Here is a 20,398-nt window from a genome sequence, read left to right as displayed (position 1 = left end):
CTCCGCCCTGGCCACACCCTCATCCTGCTCCGCCCTGGGGGGCTTCCTGCTCCTGACCACGTCCTCCACAGCCTCCAGGGCGCCCACCCCCCCTCCCCGCTGATGTTTCGGCGTGAGGTCACGCCTACCGGGAGGGGGGAGTGATGTCACAGTCTTCGTCTTCACCTGTTTGTCTCGTCATCTGCACTACACCTCCCCGGATCCTTTTGTTTCCACTCCCGGACTCACTCCCTCATCAGCCACCTGTTCCTCGTCATCATCATCTGTTTCACCTGTTTTCACCCCATTATGTTTGATTATTTTGTGTATTTAGTTCCCTCTGTGTTACTCTATGGTTGTCGGTCGATGTTTAATGTTACCCTGTATTTGCTCCGGTTTCCCTGTCTTCCTGCCGGTATTTGTTGGTAAATAAACGTCATCTTTGTGTTAAAATGGACTTCTTCCACTCCTTCTACCTGCACTCCTGCACTCCCGCCACCACACCCCGTGACAGCTACATTATGACGCATATAGCCTACTAAGGTTTTAAAAATGCCCCTAGGAAATCAATTTATAGCGGAAATGTCACCTCTTTATGGAAAAGTTTGTTGCTGTCAACATTGTTTTTGGATAATACATTAAAAATGCAGATAGCTTCTGTAAATGGATCTACAATCAATGTCCGGAATAAACATGGGAATAAAGAGTATACCTATCAATGTATGGTAGGCCTAAATAGCTAAGTTAATGGACATAAATCATGATATAAGATTTTGGCCATATTGCCCATTTATTACATATAAGTCTTTTATTTCCTGTGACACCTGTAAAGTCCCGTCCACAAACCTCTTGCGTATGTTTGGTCTCACCACAAGGTGTCACTGTGGCCTCAAAGCTTCAGCACTGCTACTCTGTGCTCGATTGCTATGTCTGAGGTAAAACACGCCCCCCTCATTAGCATAGAGAGCAATAAATGTGTAAATAAATAAATGAATAAATAAATACATTTATAAATATATAAATGTAGACGTAAATGCATATATACATAAATAAAAGTGGAAATAAATAAATGCATAAATAATGTTTTCAGCATTAAAACAATAAAAGCAATTAACAAAAATTCAGCTAAATTACAATACATATGAAATGAGGTCTATATATTAAAATGCAACTAGCCCTCAGGGCCTTTTCTGTATCTCAGATGAGCCTGTGAATGCCGCGTTGCCGAGACTCAGCGTTCATGTATTTCATAATGTCGGATAAAGGATTTTCCTATTTGTTCTAGAACATTTGATGGTTTGCATTGATTATCATTCCATTGATTATGAAATTGTAATAATACATTTACCTGACATAATAAATTGTTATATTTATTATGCAGGTATCATTGAAAAACCTTTTCATTTATGGAGTCAGATGAAATAAAAGTTAATACACAAGACACAAGACAATAGTGTAGAGTATAATAGCCAATAATATTGTTATATACTGTATGTCTTCTCACATTTAGTCTAGAACTACAATAAGCATCATGTTCTCGCAGCACGGGGACAGGAGAGCTTTCGTCATGGGGAAACAGTAACTTGTGTTTCTTATTTGAAAAGTAGCTCAGAAATTCTGATATATTTCTAATTTAACAGAAATGCATTAGCCTACTTTACTAGTTACTTGGAAAAGAATAAAGAGATTGTTTTGTTACATTGTTATTGATCTGCCAAGCTGGCATATTGACTATATTGACCATGTGAGATGCATAGCATCAGATTGCAGGGAAAGAAAGAAAAGAAAAATCGGAAGAAAGGAATCATGACTGAGTCCAGTAGGTTGAGATGTGCGCATAATAAACTGGAACAATAATAAAATTTGTTTGGGTACCAGCACATGCTAATATTCCAGGTAATGCAGGGCTGATAAAATGGCTAAAGAGTCACTTAAACTGAACATTCCTACTATTACAGTTGCATTAAGCAGGATGGAAGGAAAGAGTATCATTGAAGAAGCCTGCAACCAGAAATGGCAAAGAAAGTGGGATGAATGTAAAACAGGAAGACATTTTTATAATCTACATAATAAGAAGACAATAAGAAGACTTTAAGACAATATATTGACACAAAATTTAAGTAGAGAAGATTTTAACAAGACTAAGGATGGGACATACAAAACTTAATTCAACACTTCATATTATAGGGAAACATGGTACTGGTTTATGCGAAATATGCCAAGTAAAGGAAACAGTTGAGCATACGTGTTGTTATTTTGTTCCAGATAAGTGAACTGAAGGAAATGGCATGCAAAGAATTTACAATCAATAACATATTAAACACAAAACAAGGATCCGGGGAAATTGTAAGGTCAGTTTATTTAAAATTCATAAAGCATAGTGGTGTTAGCCAGGTGGTCTAGAATATAGACATCTTATACTGTCTATATTCTTATAGACCTTTCTCACAACTTCCGTATTTGTGACCGGAAATACGCAATTGTCGTGGTAATCTTCTTCCGCTCCATTCATAACAGATAGCGCCGAAGGCAACTAGTGAGAGTTGTTTCGTACCGATCTTTTTTGTTATTCCCAAAAGCAGCCATACCTGTCGTTTTCATTCCTTCCCTCGTCAGTTCCCTGTCGATGAAGTTCGACGGAAATGGATTCAGGCAATCTGGCGGGATGTTATGATCCTGTGATCTTCTGTACTTCTCATGTCACCATTCACTAATAAGCCGTCATTGTTTGTTTATTTTTTATGTTTTATGATTTGCGTATTTTTGAAGTAACGTTAGTTCATGTTCAACTGTATTAAGATATTTGTATCCAGCGGAATAAGCACATAAAATATACACCACAATATAAAACAAGATAAATAAGAACACACAACAGTGGGCTACATATACATTTAAAATATTAATATATACCATTCTGAGTATTTAACAATCTGAGTGTACAAGGAATAAATTAATATTTGTATAATTTTTCTTCATCTTTGATCGTTCTATCAACAGCAGTGCAAAAAAATCAGGATAACTGTTGAATAAAACTGACAGACTTCTTTCTGGTATTCACATCAAAATGTAGTTTATTGTAAATAATACTCCCTAAATATTAATAACTTTCCACACACTCCACCTTCTTACCTTTAATGAACGTATATTGGGAAGAATGAGCTTCAGTTCTAAAATCAATATCACATCTTTGGTCTTAGATACATCAGCTGCAGACAAGCATCACCACAGCATTTTACAAAGTCATCAACAACAGTACCATGACAAGTTTACATTTTTTCGAAGTTTTGAAGACTCTCTGATCAATTTTCTCCTCCCAGAGTAGGTTTTTCTGATGTGTTAACAGTTGACGGGAACTCCGTTTCCACAACGATTACGTATTTCCGGTTTTTGTGAAAAAGGTCTATACTGTCTATATCTATACATACTTCTAGACTGAAATCCCTTCACACTCCACCACGGGTGGTGGCGGTATGCACCATTAAGTTGGTATCCAATCCGCCAATAAATCCATAGAAGAAGGAAGAACGAAGAAGGGAGAACCGGAAGTAGAAGGAAACAGACAAAGCGCCAGTTAAGATGTCTCCTCCGTCTCTCTTCGACTTCACTGAAGCCAGAGATGCATTTACGGTAAATTATTAGTGGAGTGTCGTCACAACTAACGTTAGTAACCGATAGAGGTTGAAATAAAAATGTTTTGTTTCTGCCTCGTGTCTAATGTAATATAAGACCTTATCGTAATATATGTTTATAATTCATTCGGCCTATTGGATACTTGCATATGTCATGTTAATGTACAGTAATTTGTTGGTGACTGTTTTTAAAGGATGATGATGTTTGTGAAGGCCATAATAATGCCGTGTTACTCATTGAACATGTTATACATAGCCAATATTACATTTTCATTATACGAATTTATTACTTTGGCATTATTATTTAACATCCATGTAATGTCATCATGCTTTTATTGCTTGTGCCATAATAAAAGCACATCAGCTCAGTCGAAGTCATGCTTTGTTATTTGTGTTGTTTGCAGGCTGCCACTAAAAGTGCTGTGGATATCAGGAACTGTAAACCCCTGACCAGCGCGTTCAGTCATCTGCCTGGAAAGTAATAATTGCTCTTTATTAATATTATCATGGTTGTAATTGTGCTGCAGGGAGTTGGTTTTAAATACACTTGAACTCCAGTGATGTATTTTGAAAGTATATTATTAGTTGTAAATGAAGTGTGATTGTTTACAGTGAAACTGAGAAGAAAGCCACTCTCGATCAAGCTCTGCGTGGAGTTCTTGAAGAGCAAATAGTGAGTATATTTGTGCTTTATTTATTATCATGTTCGTCTTGGAACATTGGCATATGCGTAATTATTTTGCGTACGAGTCTGATGATTGCACTTTATTTTTGCAGGTGAAGCAGAAAGTGAATGTTGAAGATTTCCTTTCTCTGATCTACATCAGTATAGATGGCGTTACTGAAGGTACCACCTCTTTTTGCACTCTGCTCACACAGTAGTGCCGCGTATGAAAACTGATATGCAGATCATCCATCTCTCGTGTCTGTACAGGCATCTGCTCTGCTACCACTCCTTTCCTTCTGCTGGGAGACGTTCTCGACTGTCTTCCTCTGGATCAGTGTGACAAGATCTTCTCCTTTGTTGAAGAAAACGTCTCTACGTGGAAGGCTGTAAGTTTGGAGCTTTTAGTTGGTAGTGTTTAGTTTTTGACTAGTCTATAGAAGTCTAGTCTATTCGTCAGTTTTCTTTAAGTCTATAGAAGGCCATAGAAGGTAAATAGCTTTTAAATGCGTGCGCGTTATACTTTCACTTTCGAAATAAGCGTCAATTGCTTGAATGGACAAAAAAAACAACTCGCTGATAATAAAACTTTTATTTATAGACTTTTATTAGCATAACGAACGAATAAAAATAACCCCATGCATAGGCTGAAAAAAGTGAAAATCGGCAAAATGTGGGCCCAAACAAATAAGAACCATAAAACGTTTATTAACGAATAAGAAAATCAAATAGGCCTAAATAAATTACACAAAGTTTAAATGAGATAAAACCAATTAAAAAGAGACGAATATAAAATAAAAACTTCAAAACGGACCTACATAAATTACATACTTTCACTTTCGAAATAAGCGTCAATTGCAATTCAGCGTCAATTGCTGGAATGGAAAAAAAAAAAAAAAAAAAAACAACTCGCTGACAATAAACTTTTATTTAGACAGCACTTTTATTAGAATAATAAACGAATAAAATATAGACAGAACTTTTATTAGCATAGCGAACGAATAAAAATAACCCCATGCATAGGCTGAAAAAAGTGAAAATCGGCAAACTGTGGGCCCAAAAAAAATAAAACGTTTATTAGCGAATAAGAAAACAAAATAGGCCTAAATAAATTAAACAAAGTTTAAATAAGATAAAACCAAATAAAAAGAGACGAATATAAAATAAAAACTTTAAAAAGGACCTTAGCCTACATAAATGACAGCACTCTAAAAAAAAGTAAAACACTATAAATTGGCATTTATTAACATTAATATATATATTGGCCAAAATATTGCCAAACAGGCGCTTTTGCATTGCGTTTTGACACCAAATCTTCCGCCATTATCTTGCTTTTCTGTAATTTGACTCGTTCTCGTCTCCACACGTGCTAAATGGAATCCTGATGCTTGCTGATCTGTGACGTGACGCCGGCACGCGTTGCGCAGTTCATTTTTAATTATAATGCTCTCTTCAGAACTAAATAATTGAAAATTATTATTTTTAATTAATTCAAATAAATATTTTAGCAAAAACGAATACTTTTAAAAAAAAAGTCAAGACATCGCGGTGTCACGGTGGGAAAGTGATGTCACCGGTGATGGGGCTTAAAACCGGTAACACCGTCAACACCGTCTATCGCGGCAAGCCTACCACCAGCCTTTCTCACAATTGATGAAAAACCCCATTAGGAGAGTCAAGAGGTTCAGCATAGTTGCTTAAACTGAACAGGAGACTTGTGTACTCAGTGTGGCAGACCGAGCAATGCTTAAATCAGTGGGGATGTACAGTATTTTACCATGTTGGCCATTTTGGTCATCAACAATTTTGAATTTTATTGTAAAATGCAAACTCGTTTGTCCAATCGGAAAAGAATCCACTGATATAATAACCTGGCTGATTGAGTTTTTGTTTTGTGTTTTGGGAAATGTGTTAAAACATTAAAAAAAGTAAGAGTAATGCCACTTTTTGTAAACAAAACGAGATATTTACACCATTTACAATGTTTAAAATTAATTCTGGTAATGGATTTTAATCCAGCTGTCATAAATAATGATCAGAATGGTTTGTTCAGTGTGTTTGTTTTACAGCTTTATTTATGTTTGCTCTTTTTCATGTTCACAGAATACGTTTTACTCTGCTGGAAAAAACTACTTGTTAAGAATGTGCAATGGTGAGTGTCAAGTTTATTTATATAGCAGTTCAAACTGTTTTAAAGCAGTTTTACTTTGCAAATGTTTCTAAGCTGAATTTAGCATCTACACAGTCCTACTGAGACTAATACAGTGTCAGTGAATGAGTTCTTCGAGACAGGACCTGTCCACCACTCTAGTTCATCTAAGTGCTAAATTACCAGAATTGTCCTTTAAACATCCAAGTTGATTGTACTTAAAAATTTAAGGCAACAACTCCTTTTAATTGATCGTATTTATCTTTAAATGGTAAACACTAAAGCTTTTCAGACAGCTCCTTTCTCTTGGAAACTGATGTGGGCTGTTATTGTCTATAATCTAGATTTAAACGGGCATGACCATGTGTTTGTCCACAGACCTCCTCAGAAGACTCTCCAAGTCTCAGAACACAGTGTTCTGTGGACGGATCCAGCTGTTTTTAGCACGTCTCTTCCCTTTATCCGAAAAATCAGGTATATTACATTAGTTGTTTTTCTTAGTTCTTTGTTCAGTGGTTGTTTTTGACCGGTTTGTCCTCTGTGTTGTAGGACTGAACTTACAGAGTCAGTTCAACCTTGATAACATCACTGTGTTCAACAAGAATGAGCAGGATAGCACACTTGGACTGCAGGTAAACTCAGGATGCTTGTCAGGCTCGATTTACCAGAATACATTATTTTGAATTCTGGTGTGAATTCAAGTTTTAATGTTGTTTATGTCGGTTTCCTGATTTTAATAATGTGCTTTTAAGACAAACCATGTGCAAATTTATAAGTCAAAACCATTGCTGAGTCTTTTCTCCTTAAAACTGCAGTGAACCAAAGACAGCCTCAAAAACACGGTTTGATAACCGTTATGTGTCTGACATTGTAGAGAGCGAGACATAAAACACATTTCCATGGACTTGTATGCGAGCCTATATTTCCACTTGGCATTGTGCAGCGTTTACTACGGTAAATCTGAGCGAGTGGATGAGGTATTGTTTGAGTTGATTCTAATTAGTCGAGACTAATATGCTTATTCATGTATCTACACATGTGAAACAAAGCGAGGGTGTAGAGTTACATTCAAGCAATTTTAAGGCATGAAGACATTTTCATAGGAAAAAACACTTCATTTTGGTTTTCAAAGATGTTTAAGGGATATGATTATTGACTGCAGGAGGACTTCGGTAAAACTGACCAACTGTTTCCAAACACCTACTTTATGTGCATTTCTGAATATTGCATAATACAATGTTGGATGGAAATGCCAAGATGTGCATAAATTAAAAAAATGCGCTTAATTGAGGCAGATATACATTTTTATCCCAATAAAAAAGGCGTCCTCAATATACTCAGAGAAGACATAGCATGAACTATGATGGACGCATTCACACAGCATCTCAAATCTCGGTTTGACACTTCTAAAATGCCTGAGCAAAAGTCTGTCATCAGGGTGATTTGGTTAATTTCCCGGCCAGAAGAGGCTCACACATGAGCGTTCCCGAACACCCGGCTGTCGAACGCAAGAGTCTGCGTTCTGTCTCTCTCTGTCAGATATTTTGCCTGTTTCCCAGGAAGTGATGATTGTGTTCTCTTGAACAGATGGGGTGGAAACGCTGCTTCATTCGCAGATATTTTAAGGATATTTCAATTTTCCACAAGTTAAAATCACATCTTGAATGGAAACATAGCCAGTTAGATTCCTGTAGAGGGTTGTTCATCAGTTTTTGTGTGTTTTTTTCCAGCATGCAGAAGTTAAGGAGGATGGGATGGAGGTGGAGGAGGGAGAGATGGGTGATGAAGATGCACCCGCTCCGTGGTAAGATATTTGTGTTTTCTCAGCCTCTAAGTTACAAAGTCAGCGGCTGCATCTGAAATCACACACTTCCCTAATATATACACTCACCGGCCACTTTATTAGGTACCCCATGCTAGTAACTAGGGATGTCCCGATACCACTTTTTCACTTCCGATACCGATGCCGCACCTTTGGCTTTTGCCGATACCGATATTAGTCCGATATTTTTTTTTTCCGTGGTCCGACGTGCCGTATACGGCCCACAGGGTGGTTTATAGGTTTAACTTTGTGAAAGACAAAACAAAACAAACACAAAAGTAAACATAATACATATCTTTGGAAAGCTGAGAAACTCGTGATTCGAACGACGTAAACCATTTTAAGATACAATCAACACAGCGGGCACAATCTGTCTCTTTGTCAGACCACCAACAGCCAAAACAAACCAACACAAACTGGAAGAAACTCACCAATTAGCCATCTGTTAGTCCACATTCCAACAAAAATGGTTTGGTTTCACTGTAAAGCGTCCATACAATCCAATTTGAAGAAGTTTTTAGTCCAAAACAATTGTATATATGAATAAACATCCATGGATTGTAAATAGTAGGCTAGCATTTCGCGTTAGCCGACAGCGCTATCACAACTTCGACGCACTAATGCTACGTTCACACCGGACGCGAATAGGGCGTCAGGCGCGAATGATTTCAATGTTAAGTCAATGCAAGAAAAATTCCTGCGGCGCGAATGAGGCGTGGAGCGCGGCGCGGAAGACGCGAATACGCCTCATTCGCGCGTCAAGTTGGCGCGAATGGCGCGAATTGAGCGTTGTGCATTCACGCGTTTGACGCGAATTCGCGTCTGCCGCCCGAGTTAAAAATTTGAACTTTGGCGTGAATTCGCGCCGCGATAACCAATCAGGAGCCTAGCTGCTTGCTCACGTGGTGAATTGTCTGGATGCTTCAATAAATTATTTTGTTAATATGACTAAATGCATGGTGGGATTATGCACAACAAAGCAAATGTTTCATCACTTAAAACATTATTTCTATATGGAGACATGTTCATTTTGTATTGAATGTTATTCATTCCATATCTAGAAATAGTATTATGTTGTAAAGACAGACATCCCAAGTCTCCCGGAAGTTCCGGGAGTCTCCCGCATATTGATAGCGTCTCCCTGATGCCCGCAAATTAGTTCAAATCTCCCGGAATCTAGAGCGAGACATACTGCGCGCATAACATACATAGCGCGCTATATATATATATATCAACATATGTGCATAAATTCGTGTCTGGACGTGAGAGAGAGAAAAAAAATCACAGGACAGGTTAATAACTTTTGAAGGCTGGCTCTATTTATCATCAAAACAAAAATAAATGACAGCTAGATTAGATGGATGAGGGGCCGGGCGAGGGTGATCCTCGCTCAGATGCGGGACAACAGGTCATCAAACTGGGCGCGTGACAGGCGGAAGTACCGCTGACAGCGGCCGTCATCCAGCGCAGCTCCTGGAGCGAGCAAATGGTGAAACTCGCCAAACGGTTCGGCTCCGAAGGGTCCGGTGGACACAAATATACGGCGACGATGATCCCCACGCCGCTGTTCTGCTATCCAGAGTAAATACAGAGCGGTAACTCTCTTGATGAATGCTCGGTCGACATAAAAACAATGACTGCCAACGGATTTTGATTCTGACGCGCGTCATGCGCGTAAATTTCGCTTCAAACTTTACGCGCGCCAGTTTCGCTCTCTCTTTGAGTGACAGTTTATCTATCCAGTTGCAATAGAGAATGAAATGACGCTATTTTCTGATAGCCAATGAATTTCTGAAAAGACTGAAATGCAGCTTTTGTGGAATCATCCGATTACATTAGAATCCGTGCGCAAAAGCGAGAGTGATTCTCTGCGCGCGTGTGCTTAAACACAACAATCATCACGTGACAGGCTGCGCCGCTAAACTGGATATCGCTCATATTTTTTTCTCCCCTCCGATCTCCGATCTAGCGTTCTGGGCCGGTATCGGCGCGATACCGATGCCGTGGATCGGATCGGGACATCCCTACTAGTAACGGATTGGACCCCCTTTTGCCTTCAGAAATGCCTCAATTCTTCGTGGCATAGATTCAACAAGGTGCTGGAAGCATTCCTCAGGGAGTTTGGTCCATATTGACATGATGGCATCACACAGTTGCCGCAGATTTGTCGGCTGCACATCCATGATGCGAATCTCCCGTTCCACCACATCCCAAAGATGCTCTATTGGATTGAGATCTGGTGACTGTGGAGGCCATTTGAGTACAGCCAACTCATTGTCATGTTCAAGAAACCAGTCTGAGATGATTCCAGCTTTATGACATGGCGCATTATTCTGCTGAAAGTAGCCATCAGAAGTTGGGTACATTGTGGTCATAAAGGGATGGACATGGTCAGCAACAATACTCAGGTAGGCTGTGGCATTGCAACGATGCTCAATTGGTACCAAGGGGCCCAAAGAGTGCCAAGAAAATATTCCCCACACCATGACACCACCACCACCAGCCTGAACCGTTGATACAAGGCAGGATGGATCCATGCTTTCATGTTGTAGACGCCAAATTCTGACCCTACCATCCGAATGTCGCAGCAGAAATCGAGACTCATCAGACCAGGCAACGTTTTTCCAATCTTCTATTGTCCAATTTCGATGAGCTTGTGCAAATTGTAGCCTCAGTTTCCTGTTCTTAGCTGAAAGGAGTGGCACCCGGTGTGGTCTTCTGCTGCTGTAGCCCATCTGCCTCAAAGTTCGACGTACTGTGCATTCAGAGATGCTCTTCTGCCCAACTTGGTTGTAACGGGTGGTTATTTGAGTCACTGTTGCCCTTCTATCAGCTCGAACCAGTCTGGCCATTCTCCTCTGACCTCTGGCATCAACAAGGCATTTCCGCCCACAGAACTGCCGCTCACTGGATGTTTTTTCTTTTTCGGACCATTCTCTGTAAACCCTAGAGATGGTTGTGCGTGAAAATCCCAGTAGATTAGCAGTTTCTGAAATACTCAGACCAGCCCTTCTGGCACCAACAATCATGCCACGTTCAAAGTCACTCAAATCACCTTTCTTCCCCATACTGATGCTCGGTTTGAACTGCAGGAGATTGTCTTGACCATGTCTACATGCCTAAATGCACTGAGTTGCCGCCATGTGATTGGCTGCTTAGAAATTAAGTGTTAACGAGCAGTTGGACAGGTGTACCTAATAAAGTGGCCGGTGAGTGTATAGTAGGTGAAAAAACGATTGTGACAAAAGTAGTATGTCTGAATTCTCATTTCTCATAAAAGAGTTGGCAAAAAATTGCCTACAAGATGCAAGAAAAATCCCTACTAGGGTAGGATTTGTGAATGGCAGTGAAGTGATGTAACTGCCGCTGCCGGTAGGTCACATGATAATGACATCATAGAGGATTTGGTATGTCCAGATTACATTCATACGATTTCAGACGCAGCCCAAGTCTTGCCTCCTTTATTTAGCCTGTTTATCAGACTCTTATTTAGTAGTCTAATCCAGAGGACTTTTGTTTTGTAGCTCCATTCCTATTGACTACAACTTGTACAGAAAATTCTGGACCCTGCAGGACTATTTCAGAAACCCTGTACAATGCTACGACAAGTTCTCATGGATGACTTTCCTTAAGGTATTTGATTGAATTATTTATTTTGAATCCAAACCAATATACTAAAATCGGTTACACTTTATTTTAAGGTGACAAGTACTGATTAATATTAATTAACTGCACTTACTACAGGGTTAGGGTTAATCACAGGGTTAGGGTTAATCACTAGGGAAAATTATGCATAATTATTATGTTATTACTTGTACATGCAACAGTGTAACATGGTCACCTTAAGATAAAGTGTTACCAAAACGTCGTCCCAAAAAGCAGTCCTGTTGATTTCATTTGAGGTGAATGTATTTTATAACGGGCAAAGTGATGATCCCTCATAAATCAGCTGTTGAAGAGTTTGCACTTACCTTTTTCTGGTCACGCTTCTCTTAAAATTGGGTTATTTGAAGTCATTTGTCTACATGTAGTACTTTAACCCCTTGAGACCAAAGTATATCAACACTGATTGTCCGTAGTGGATGTCGTGGACTATCTACAGGTACTCTGATAGGACACATTTTTGAGTTTGAGGGGAACTGACTGAAATGGTACTGACTCAATGGTATTCTGTGTGCAGTATTCAGATGAGACTCTAGCTGTGTTCAAGAGCTATAAACTGGATGACATGCAAGCGTCGAAGAGAAAGATGAAGGAGATGAGGACCTCTGCTGGAGACCATGTCTACTTCGCCAAGTTCCTCACCAGTGAGAAAGTCAGTTCTTTCAATCAACTATTCAATAGAAAGCAAACTCCAGTCATTGACCTGATAACACAAGGCAAATTCCCATCTCTCTGCAGCTGATGGACCTTCAGTTGAGTGACAGCAACTTCAGACGACACATTCTGCTTCAATACCTCATCCTCTTCCAGTATCTCAAGGGCCAGGTCAAGTTCAAGAGGTCAGGGGAAGCCGCACGCTTATCTTCTCAAGCTGTAAAGATACGTTTACCCTGCTGTCAGTGGCAATAAATGTTTTTTTTTTTTTTTTCTGCAATCTGTCTTTAACCTTTGCAGTTCCGGCTGTGTTTTGAATGATGATCAGTCTTTGTGGATTGAGGACACAGCTAAACTAGTCTATCAGGTTAGTCCTAACCTTAAGTGTCACTGATTGGAGGTGTGTGTGGTACATATTAACCCACTGGTGCTTCTGGTCTTCTTTTGTATATTTTAATTTGATAATGTTTTTTTATTTAATATTTTGTGTTTTAAGTGGATTTTATGGTGCTCAATTATATTTATGCAGTTGTTCTAATCCATTTATTCATGTTCTGAGCATTGACCTGAATGAAATTTCCAATATCGTAAATCTTGAATACTAGACCTGTATTTCTTGAAGACCACAATTGGCAGATAATTGCTGAAAAGAAAATAGTATTTTTGTACATACACAATGTAAAACTAACTACCATTTTTATATGAAACTAGTGCAAAATGCCTGCGCAAAAAAAATGCCCGTGTGTTTTTAGCAATTATTGGTTTGGTGTGTTTGAGTGCTCAAATGAATAATCGCGACGATTCAGGGAGCAAATCTGCTTTCTTCATCCCTCTGTCTCTGGTCCTGCGCTGTGCTCAGTGTGCAGTGTGAGAGGGGGAGTGGCCAGCAGCAAAAGCCAATGTGTGCTTCTTTTAGCGATATATTTAGTGATATCTTTTTCATTTCTAATCCAAACAACGTCAAAATCGGCACTGCACTTACTCGTGCCCGTAGCAAGACACTTGTCAAGTTTGAGATCCATTGGACTAACGGTTCGAGAGATATGCGATTAACAGACACACACACAGACAGACGTTCCTGTAATTTATAGATAGAGAGATAGATGGATAGATAGATTTATTTATTTATTTATTTTATTTGTAGAAAAAGACAAAAGCGACAATACATATTAATGAACATTTTTCACAAATGTAAATATGTCAGATTATAGCCATTACCCCATTTTACCCCAAAACTGCGAGAAAATCGAAGGCATAAATTTAGACAAGTTGTGCTTCAAATTTGAGCTTGATGTCTCAAAAAATGAGCTTTCAATCAGATTTTGTTTGGACTGCAGTACCAAAAGTTTCCACTAGATGAAATTCGTCTCCCATTAATTTCCAATGTGGTCATTTTTGACCATGAGGACCACAAGTGTGACTTTTTTAACCTTTTTCAATTGTGGACCATTTAACCTTTTTCAATTGTGTGTGCATGCGAATGCCAAACCCTTTACTAAGTTTCGTACCCTTCTGATGCATGTAAATTAAAAAAATAAATAAATAAAATTGACCAAAGAGCACCAAAGGGTTAAGAAGCGTATACCTATATTCCCAGGGTCCTATGTTCCCCAGTTCAATGGTCTGTTAACACACTAAATAAACTTTTTAAAAGGGGCAAGACTACATTTCTCAAGGCCCTGTCAACTTTATAAGCTTCTAACCCTAACCTAAGGAAGCAAAGACCTTTTGTGATTCTATTACTCCAACCATTTGTTTAGTTCCCTCAAGTGTATAGTATTGAGAGCCATGTGGCAGTACAGGGGAACAGAAAACCCCTTTGACAAGTTCCACAATATCCCATGTCATATTAAGCAAATATAAATGCAAAGCTTTTTCAGGTTCCCTTGGTGTAAAATATAAATCCATAAAATGTACATTAAAAAACAGCATCTGTGGTTTCTGGAGACATGGAGGAGCAGCATTTTAAGTTTTATGGAAGTGAACCTAAATTTATGGTAAAAAAAAAACTGCATTTCATTAACATAGGCAATAGGACCCCATGTTTTCTTAAGAACCCTATCAATCTGGGGAACATTGTACCCTGGGTACAGGAAACAGGAGTGACTTCCATATTAATCACACCGCTGTGTCATATATGTGTTATTACCATTGCAGTTACTGAGAGAAACCCCTCCTGATGGCGACAAGTTTGCATCTATGGTTGAGGTAAGTACTGACTCTAAAGCAGATGTGCCCAACCCTACTCCTGCCGATCGACTGTCCTGCACAGTTTATCTCCAACCCTAATCAAACACACCTGAAGCAGCCAATTAAGGTCTTCAGGATCACTTGAAAATTTAAGGCAGGTGTGTTTGATTTGGGTTGGAGATGAACTGTGCAGGACAGTCGATCGGCAGGAGCAGGGTTGGGAACCCCTGATCTAAAGTATAAATATGGGTTTTCGGTTTCTCTCTCATCTTGTGATGAATACATTGGTTTTGTGGTCCAGCCAGGGTCACATGGGTACATTTTTTTGAAATTGAGATTTATACGTCATCTGAATAAATAAGCTTTCCATTGATGTGTGGTTTGTTAACTTAGGACAGGACAATATCTGGCCGAGATGTAAAACTATTTGAACATCTGGAATCTGAGGGTGCAAAAAAAATGGAAACATTGAGAAAATCGACGTTAAAGTTGTCCATTTATGTTCGTGATTGTGCTCAATTCACTCATACATATAACTGTTTTATATATTTATGGTAGGACATTTACTAAATATCTTAATGGAACATGATCTTTACCTAATATCCTAATGATTTTTGGCAGAAAAGAAAAATCGATAATTTTGACCCGTATTGTTGGCTTTTGCCGCAAATAAACACATGCGTTTTTGTGATACAGGGTCACCTATAGAAGAAAATGCATCTTTGGGCTCCAAAAGCTTTTTCATGTCATCTTAATTTATGATTTATGTCTCCAAACAGCACATCCTAAACACAGAAGATAACTGGAACTCTTGGAAAAATGAGGGCTGCCCAAGCTTTGTGAAAGAGAGGTACAGCTTTATCTCATTACACATTAGATTCACTCAAACATCTTCTGTTCATCTGTCGTTCGTTTGCAGGTTTGGTCTCTGCTATTTTTGAAGTTATGAATGAATATGTTTGTTTCTCTCAGACCTGCGGAGACCAAACCCATCCGCCCCAGCCGAAAGAGACAAGCACCTGAGGACTTTTTGGGGAAAGGTCCTGATCGGAAAATCATCATGGGAAAGTAAGATGATATTTGATTACTGTGCAACTTTTCCGAGATTTGGATTCAGATCTTATTTAGCATTTCTGCTGTTCTTGACCATCAACAGTGACGAACTCACGAGACTCTGGAATCTGAACCCGGACAATATGGAGGCCTGCAAGTCGGAAAGCAGGTGTGTGTTTGGTAAACGCTTGCTCAGAGGTGTTCAATGCGAGACGTTTAGCATTAATACATGTCTCGTTTAAAGGGAATTCATGCCATCGCTGGAGGAGTTTTTTGTTGAAGCTATTGAACAGGCAGATCCAACAAACATGGTGGAGGATGAGTACAAGTACATTCATCATTTACTCTCTTAAATCAAAATGATTACAAACTATACCTCAGAATTCATGAAGCCTTTGTCTTCCCTCAGAGTTGTGCGCAACTCAAACTACGGCTGGCGAGCCTTGCGATTGCTGTCCAGGAGGAGTCCTCACTTCTTCCAGCCCACCAATCAGCAGTTCAAGAGCCTGGCAGATTATCTGGAGAACATGGTCATCAAACTGGCCAAAGAGCTTCCTGTGAGTTGGACATCCACCTCATCAAACACTAGCGGAGCTTTCTGGAATGTAGATGAACTCGTGCTTGACCAATATAGCCTTTTCAGTGGTTAATATTTGGGGGCTTTCACACGAGTAGCTATCAGGAACTCCGTTACAGGAACATGTTCCTCCTGTGCAAAAGCCTCTTTTATGTGACGCGTATATAGTGCCACATTTTCAACACATTTTGCCGCCCTTGGTAAATACTGTATGACCATGGAAAATGGGGTTTTTCATTCAAAATATCCACTAACCTTTAATAAAATAATTGAAGAAATATATGTATTTCATAATTATTGACAAGCATTCATGTGTGACATAATAATCATGGTGAGTGTGTGTAGACAAAACTGTGCCACTTCACTTGGGACTTACATGCAGACACACATTAGCGATACACACCTGATCATTTAGAGACGTATGTGGAATAGCGAAAAACAATATAGCAATTTATCGCCCATCCCTAGTTTAACGGGGAGCAACGATGGCAATTAATCCCAAATTCATCTTTTTTTTACTCTTTAGGATTTGCAGCTGTGCCAATTTTTGCAGATATTTTGGAGAAAAACATTTATTCCACATATTTTTTTGCTCAAATTTATGAAGGATGCCCGTGTTAGTGGAGGACTACGTATAATATCTTTTAAATTAGTTTGACGCAGACTCACTCAAATATTTTGCTTAATATTTTACTCAAATATTTAGTATTTTGTGAATGCATAAATGTGACAGAATTTGTATTTTTCTTTTAACAGAAAGACCTTCCTTCTGAGGAGATAAAAACGGGAGAGGAGGATGACGATGAGAATGGAGATAACCTGTTGAAAGAGAGCAATGACAGTGAGTCTGTTGCTGTTTTTTATTATTAAACCTCAAAAGTTTATCGTTTTTTATCTGTGTTCACACCGGACTCTGGATCCGAACGGCATTGTCAAAAGTGGTCGCTGTTGCTTGGAAACAACTACACTGGAGAAGTCAGCAAAATGAATGGTGTTGCTCACCTCACTTTGTACTTTAGGGGTCTGTCTCCTGTGAATTTAGTGAAAAGGTCCTAAGAAAGAGGAGAGCAGAGAGAACAAATTACCTCAGTTGTAGAGCTTAAATTATATCAGATCTATTTAGACATCTTGCCATCAAAATGACGGCCATGTTTCTTAAGATACACGACTGTCATCATTTGTAACTTGAAGACACTGAATGCCAGTGAAGTCAGTTGGACCAATGATGCATTTTTGTTTTGTCGCTTTAAATGGATAACTATGGCTACATATGGCTTGGTGGCGCTGCAAGCCTAGGCTTCCTATTGCCATAGTTATCCATTTTATATTAATAAATGTAAATGCAGTGAGAACGTCTGTAAGGTAAATATCTGTCTATATCAGCAGTATGATATAATAGCTATTAGTAAAACATAAAATACATGATACAATCAAATGGTTCATGGTAATCATAGCGGAAAGCCTTCCCCCAAACCTAGGGTAGGGGAAACATCAGTCTTCCCCTACCATCCTTGGGAGAAAAAAATATAAAAGTATATCGCTCCCCAGATGTAGATCTACATTTTGCTTCGTTTCGCTCAGAAATTTAACTGCATAGACATACAGGCATACATGCGGATAGCTGAAAATGCGTATAGACTTGAAAATGGCGTGTATGTTTACGCAAAAGTCATGATGTCATGTTGGGTAGGGGAACACTGCTTCAGGGCTTGGTGGTGGGAACATACCATAATTCATAATGACACACCAATGCATTTGTAAAATAAAGCTTTTTTTATTTCTGGTCAGAATTCCAAAAGACACTCAAAATGAAATTCGGGCGTCGTTTATCTCTATATGCTGCACTAAATCTGAAAAGTCCAGTCTTGTAATTTATTTTTTGCCTTTTTTTTAAATTTCCTTTCCAAAACTGCATCTCGGGTCATGCATGTGATGGAAGGTAGTCCAGTTTCATCTCAATACACCAGTGTTTCAGAGATGCAGCCTCACGTCTACTTTGACATAAACTTTTTTTCACCAGCATGGCCTCACAATGATCTGAGCCAATCTTCACATTTACATTTAGCAGACGCTTTTATCCAAAGCGACTTACAACTGAGGACTGAACCAAGCGAGTCATCATGAAGAGGCAAAAACAACACAAGAAGTGCTCAAAATACAAAGGTTAGACAATACTTGGAGTAACATAAGCCAGACAAGCGAGGATTCAAAGGAAAGAATTTATTTTATTTTAATTTTTTTAAGCGTGGAAACCATTCGCCATTTTTTTTATGGCACTTCCAACTTCACGATGGAATGAATCGTCTAACGGTACGTTAACACCGTCGCCGACTTGAGCTTCCACAGCGGCTGGAAGTCATTAATTTTCATTTTCTTTAATGATGATTTTTATCAAACTTGTATATTTAAGTTCAGTAATTTCACTTAAATAACAATTAATAGGTAATTATCATTGCCATTTAAGTGAAATCAAAGTTTAAAATATACAAGTTTGATAAAAATGATCATTCTAGAAGAAAATTTCAAATGGCACTTAGAGGCTTTTGCATCTGAACTCTTCATATAGACGTCCTTCGCGCTGGCTGATTCCGGAGAAATACACAATGTAAACTTTTGTTCCTACCTAAACATTAGCTCAGAGAAAACGCAAGAGAAGCTAATAATCGCCGTTGCTGTGATTCCTACTGGTTTGGTATCATTTATGACATGACGTTGTTTGCTTATAGGGACCGCATGAGCACAACTTTTATTTGAAATATTTACGAACGCTAGTTTTAAAGCGGGAATGCAATTAATTTGCTCACGGTGACACCGATTTGGCCACAAATAATAATAATAAAAGCTAACTATTTTTTTCTCCACCAAATGTGACCAAAACGGTTATAAAAATGTCACTATAAAAAGTTTCTTTATATATTGTTTGTTTTTTTCTCTGTTTATTACATTTCATGTTGTGACACTTCTATTCTCCCTGCAACGTCAGAGCGTTCAAAGCGTCAACAACCTTCCCCGTACTTTTTGACAAGCGTCCTTGACAGGGCGGCCTGTCGGCAGAGGTGTGAACGTACAGTAAGATCGAATTTGAAATATCTCCGAATTGGAACTTGTGTATAGGCGACTCAAGAATCTCAAAACTCAGAACTTGTTTATAGGCGATAAAAACGCATTCGCATTACACTTCAAACAGGTAAAGGATTTAAGATACTCCCAATTTTACTCTAACACACAAATCTTATTTTTTTTTACCATATGCTTCTATGGGCTGCAAACCTAACGATCACAAGAGGGGTCTGTACCTATTTGTGGCTTCACCCTTGAATGCACATAGACAATATGGATGCCAGTGCTTTGCCTTATCTCCATTTGGGCCAAGAACTCCTTTCAGTGAGTCGGTGGAAGTAAGGTACCAGTAGATTATGAAATCCAGTTACAAGTGGTCACATGAGACTCATTTGAGGGTATGTTCACACGCTTAAGCTGAAAAGGTCTTCCTTTGAGTTTTCCGCGTACAGACGACACCATTGTGAAAACGCATAAAAACGGTGTGGTGTAAAACACCCCCTGAGATGCATGTTATGAACGTTTAGTGGAGCGACTCAAAGTGAAATGCTCTTTCTCCAGGTCCCAGCATTCGGAGCAAGGCGGTGACCAACAGTCAGATGGACGAGATCGCAGGCAAGCTCGGGTCCCGGTGGAAGACGCTGGCGGATCAGCTGGAGATGAGCGATAAGGAGATCCGCGTGATCGAGTCTGACAGCGAGGATGTCGAGCTACAGGCCAAGATGCTGCTGGTGGCCTGGCAGGACCGAGAAGGCCCTCAAGCCACGATGGAGTGCCTGGTCACGGCCCTCAACACCGCTGGGTTCAGGAACATCACAGATAGCCTCAACGAAACATAACCTTTTTCTTCTTCCGTTTTAACTTTGATATGTTTTTGCTGTACTTGGATGAGTTGTTCACTTTACATTTTTTAAATAAATGGTAATTTGAAATGAATCAGATTTGGTTGTAAAATGCA

At 39.1% G+C, this 20,398-nt stretch overlaps 1 protein-coding gene across 1 annotated transcript; it reads left to right on the top strand.

The window, feature by feature from the left end:
• Positions 1–3,503: 3,503 nt before the first annotated feature.
• thoc1 (THO complex 1) lies at positions 3,504–20,376 on the top strand. Its single transcript, XM_039657321.2, has 21 exons — positions 3,504–3,606; positions 4,013–4,086; positions 4,221–4,281; positions 4,386–4,455; positions 4,543–4,661; positions 6,376–6,424; positions 6,800–6,895; positions 6,971–7,053; positions 8,152–8,225; positions 11,768–11,876; positions 12,424–12,558; positions 12,645–12,745; positions 12,861–12,927; positions 14,718–14,768; positions 15,530–15,600; positions 15,723–15,818; positions 15,907–15,972; positions 16,048–16,131; positions 16,213–16,360; positions 17,137–17,221; positions 20,002–20,376. Exons 1-21 carry the CDS (start codon positions 3,556–3,558, stop codon positions 20,277–20,279), a joined length of 1,968 nt encoding a protein of 655 aa, XP_039513255.2. The 5' UTR covers positions 3,504–3,555; the 3' UTR covers positions 20,280–20,376.
• The last annotated feature ends 22 nt before the right edge of the window (positions 20,377–20,398 follow it).

The sequence above is a fragment of the Pimephales promelas genome, chromosome 5 (genome assembly GCF_988280905.1).
Source record: "Pimephales promelas chromosome 5, fPimPro1.hap1.1, whole genome shotgun sequence".
Classification (NCBI taxonomy): domain Eukaryota; kingdom Metazoa; phylum Chordata; class Actinopteri; order Cypriniformes; family Leuciscidae; genus Pimephales; species Pimephales promelas.
The sequence above is the reverse complement of the archived record's forward strand: the minus strand, read 5'-3'. Positions and strand labels throughout refer to the sequence as shown.

Bases quoted from the DNA above. Each gene is read 5' to 3' on its own strand.
- thoc1 (XM_039657321.2), top strand. From the start codon at position 3,556: ATGTCTCCTCCGTCTCTCTTCGACTTCACTGAAGCCAGAGATGCATTT. The intron at 6,896-6,970 runs GTATATTACATT...TCTGTGTTGTAG, and splicing joins CCCTTTATCCGAAAAATCAG to GACTGAACTTACAGAGTCAG. The intron at 15,819-15,906 runs GTAAGATGATAT...GACCATCAACAG, and splicing joins CGGAAAATCATCATGGGAAA to TGACGAACTCACGAGACTCT.